Raw genomic sequence first — 2,864 nt, 5'->3', positions numbered from 1 at the left:
GAACGACTCTCAATGTACTAAGAGCCATCACATCAACTCCACATCTCAAGATGAAATTCCCAACGGATCATGGAGTTAGAGAAGTAAGGGGTGATCAACGAGCTGCCTGACAATGCTACAACATCTCTATGAAAGAATGTCTGAGGACTCCGACCTCTGGGAGCACAAGGAAGGAGGAAAGATAGCAATTAAAGGGCAGTGAACCAGTTGAAGATCTTGAGGATTTCTCAGTCGGCGAACCTGACAGAGTCATCAAAATTGGGTCCTAACTAGACCCAATCGTGAAAGAAGAACTCAAATCCTTCCTCCGCGATAATTTTGATGTATTTGCTTGGAGTCACGAAGACATGCCAGGAATAGCACCTTCGGTCATGGTGCACAAGTTGAACGCTAATCCAAGTTTCAAGCCAATACGGCAGAAGCGGAGGGGGTACTCGACTAAGAAAAGCAAAGCTGCTACCGAAGAAGTCAAAAAATGGGGTGAAGCCACATTCATTAAGGAGATCCAGTACACCACCTGGTTGGCAAATGTGGTACTAGTAAAAATGTCGAATGGGAAATGGAGAATGTGTGTCAACTTCACAGATCTCAACAAAGCATGCCCCAAAGATAACTACCCTTTGCCGCGAATAGACCAGCTTGTCGATTCAACCTCAAGACATGAGCTACTAAGCTTTATGGATGCATTATTGGGGTATAACCAGATATCCATGCATGAGTCCGACCAAGAAAAAATAGCCTTCATGACCGACACGGATCTGTATTGCTATCGAGTCATGCCGTTCGGACTGAAAAATGCAAGAGCTACATACTAACGATTAGTCAACAAGATGTTTTGATAGCAGATTGGAAGGATTATGGAAGTATAATAGATGATATCCTGGTAAAGAGCATACGAGTAGCCAACCACATTGCAGACCTAGCCGAGGCGTTCGATATGCTAAGGTACTATAGGATGAAGCTCAATCCTTCCAAATGTGCGTTTGGAGTAGCCTCAGGCAAGTTTTTTGGGTTCATTATCTCCTGAAGAGGAATTGAAGTTAACCTCAAAAAAATCAAGGCGATCCTGGACATGCAAGCGTCTCAAAGCACAAAGCAGCTTCAGCAATTAACAGGTAAGATAGCGACATTAAATCAGTTTGTCTCTCGCTCAACCAATAAATGCCTTCCCTTCTGCAAGATCCTCAAGAAGGCTTTCTCCTGGAGTCCGGAATGTGACAAAGCTTTCCAGGAATTGAATGAATATTTAGTCAGCCCACCGCTACTAAGCCAACCGGTAGAAGGGGAAGCCTTGTACCTGTACTTGGCGGTATCTTCATCAGTCATAAGCTCAGCCTTAATCCGAGAAGAACAAGGAGTGCAAAAGCCCGTCTACTTCATCAGCAAAGCCCTGCATGGTGCTAAAGAACGATACCCACAGATCGAAAAACTAGCATTTGCCTTGGTCCCATCTGCCCGGAGGTTGAGGCCATATTTTCAGGCGTATACAATCAAGGTATTGACTGAGTATCCCTTGAGGAAAATCTTGCAAAAGCCAGATTTATCAGGAAGATTGGTCAACTGGGCCATAGAGCTTGGAGAATTCGACATAGAGTTCCATTTGAGAGCATCCCTAAAGGGGTAAGCGATAGCTGATTTTTTGGCCGAATTCTACAACATCTCTGAGGAAGAAGAAATAAACCCTAGAGAAGCATGGGTGGCCTTTGTAGATGGGTCCTCAACTCAAAAATTCAGCAAGATCGGGGTTGTGCTCGAAGGGCCCAACGGTGAAAAATGTGAAGCAACTGTGCAGTTGAAATTCAACACCACCAACAAAGAAGCCGAATATAAAGCCATGATCCTCGGAATGAACATAGCAAGGGAAATGGGAGTAAAAAACCTAAAGGTTAGAAGTGACTCCCAAGTAGTAGTTGGACACATTCAGGGAGAGTATGAGGCTCGAGGAAGCAAAATGAAGAAGTATTTGGTGAAGGTAAAGGAGATCATGGAATTCTTCAACAAAATAACTTTTACGAAATTACCTAGAGAAGAAAACTCGCAGGCAGATGCCTTAGCTCGTATGGGCTCCACTACCGAGGAAGAAGTCATAGCAGTTGATCACCCAATTCAGGACCTAACCGAACCCTCGATTGTCCAAGCGAATCAAGTGGCGTGCATTGAAGAGAGGGAGCAATGTCCAGAATGGGGCCACGATATCTTACAATTTCTCAAGGAGGGCAAGTTGCCATTCGATAACAAGTTAGCACGGAAGATTCGCATCCAAGCAGCACGCTACACACTAGTTGACAGGGTCTTGTACTGAAGAGGTTACACCTCCCTCTACTCAAGTGCCTATCAAAGAATGAAGCCGCATATGTGCTCAGAGAAATTCATGAGGGGGTGTGCGGCAACCACTCGGGAGGAAGAATGATAGCACACAAAGCTATCCGAGCAAGGTATTACTGGCCAGGAATGAACTGAGATTCCAATGAAATGATAAAACATTGCTACAAATGCCAACGATTTGACATAATACTTGCCAATTCGCCCGAAGAATTAAGCCCAGTTTTGGCCCCATGGCCCTTCACTCAATGGCGGGTCAACTTAGTTGGCCCACTTCCAACGGGAAAAGGAGGATGTCGGTTTGTCGTCATTGCTATTGATTATTTTAATAAATGGGCAGAAGCCGAGGTGTTAGCCACTATAACCACTGGGAACATAAGGAATTTTCTCTGGAAAGTAGTCGTTTGTCGGTACGGCATCCCGCATGCTTTTGTAACCGACAACGAAAAACAATTTAATTGCAAACCTTTTCAAAGTTGGTGTGCCAAGAGCGACAAACAAAACTCTGATCAAAACTCTTAAGAAAAAGCTCGAAGACACGA

The 2,864-nt window shown here is 44.5% G+C and overlaps 1 protein-coding gene across 1 annotated transcript; it reads left to right on the top strand.

Moving 5' to 3' along the window:
- The first annotated feature begins 1,072 nt into the window (after positions 1-1,072).
- LOC132185246 (uncharacterized) lies at positions 1,073-2,302 on the top strand. The gene is made up of 2 exons (XM_059599046.1): positions 1,073-1,620; positions 1,735-2,302. The coding sequence occupies exons 1-2, from the start codon at positions 1,073-1,075 to the stop codon at positions 2,300-2,302; spliced, it is 1,116 nt and encodes a 371-aa protein (XP_059455029.1).
- Positions 2,303-2,864: the final 562 nt, after the last annotated feature.

This window comes from Corylus avellana, chromosome ca6 (assembly GCF_901000735.1).
Source record: "Corylus avellana chromosome ca6, CavTom2PMs-1.0".
In the NCBI taxonomy this organism is placed as follows: Eukaryota; Viridiplantae; Streptophyta; class Magnoliopsida; order Fagales; family Betulaceae; genus Corylus; species Corylus avellana.
Note: the sequence above shows the minus strand (reverse complement) of the source record. Positions and strands in the feature narration are given on the sequence as shown.

Excerpts from the sequence above, each read along its gene's own strand:
- LOC132185246 (XM_059599046.1), top strand. The coding sequence starts at position 1,073 with ATGCAAGCGTCTCAAAGCACAAAGCAGCTTCAGCAATTAACAGGTAAG. Across the intron at positions 1,621-1,734 it reads TTGAGAGCATCCCTAAAGGG|CAAGATCGGGGTTGTGCTCG; the intron begins GTAAGCGATAGC and ends TCAAAAATTCAG.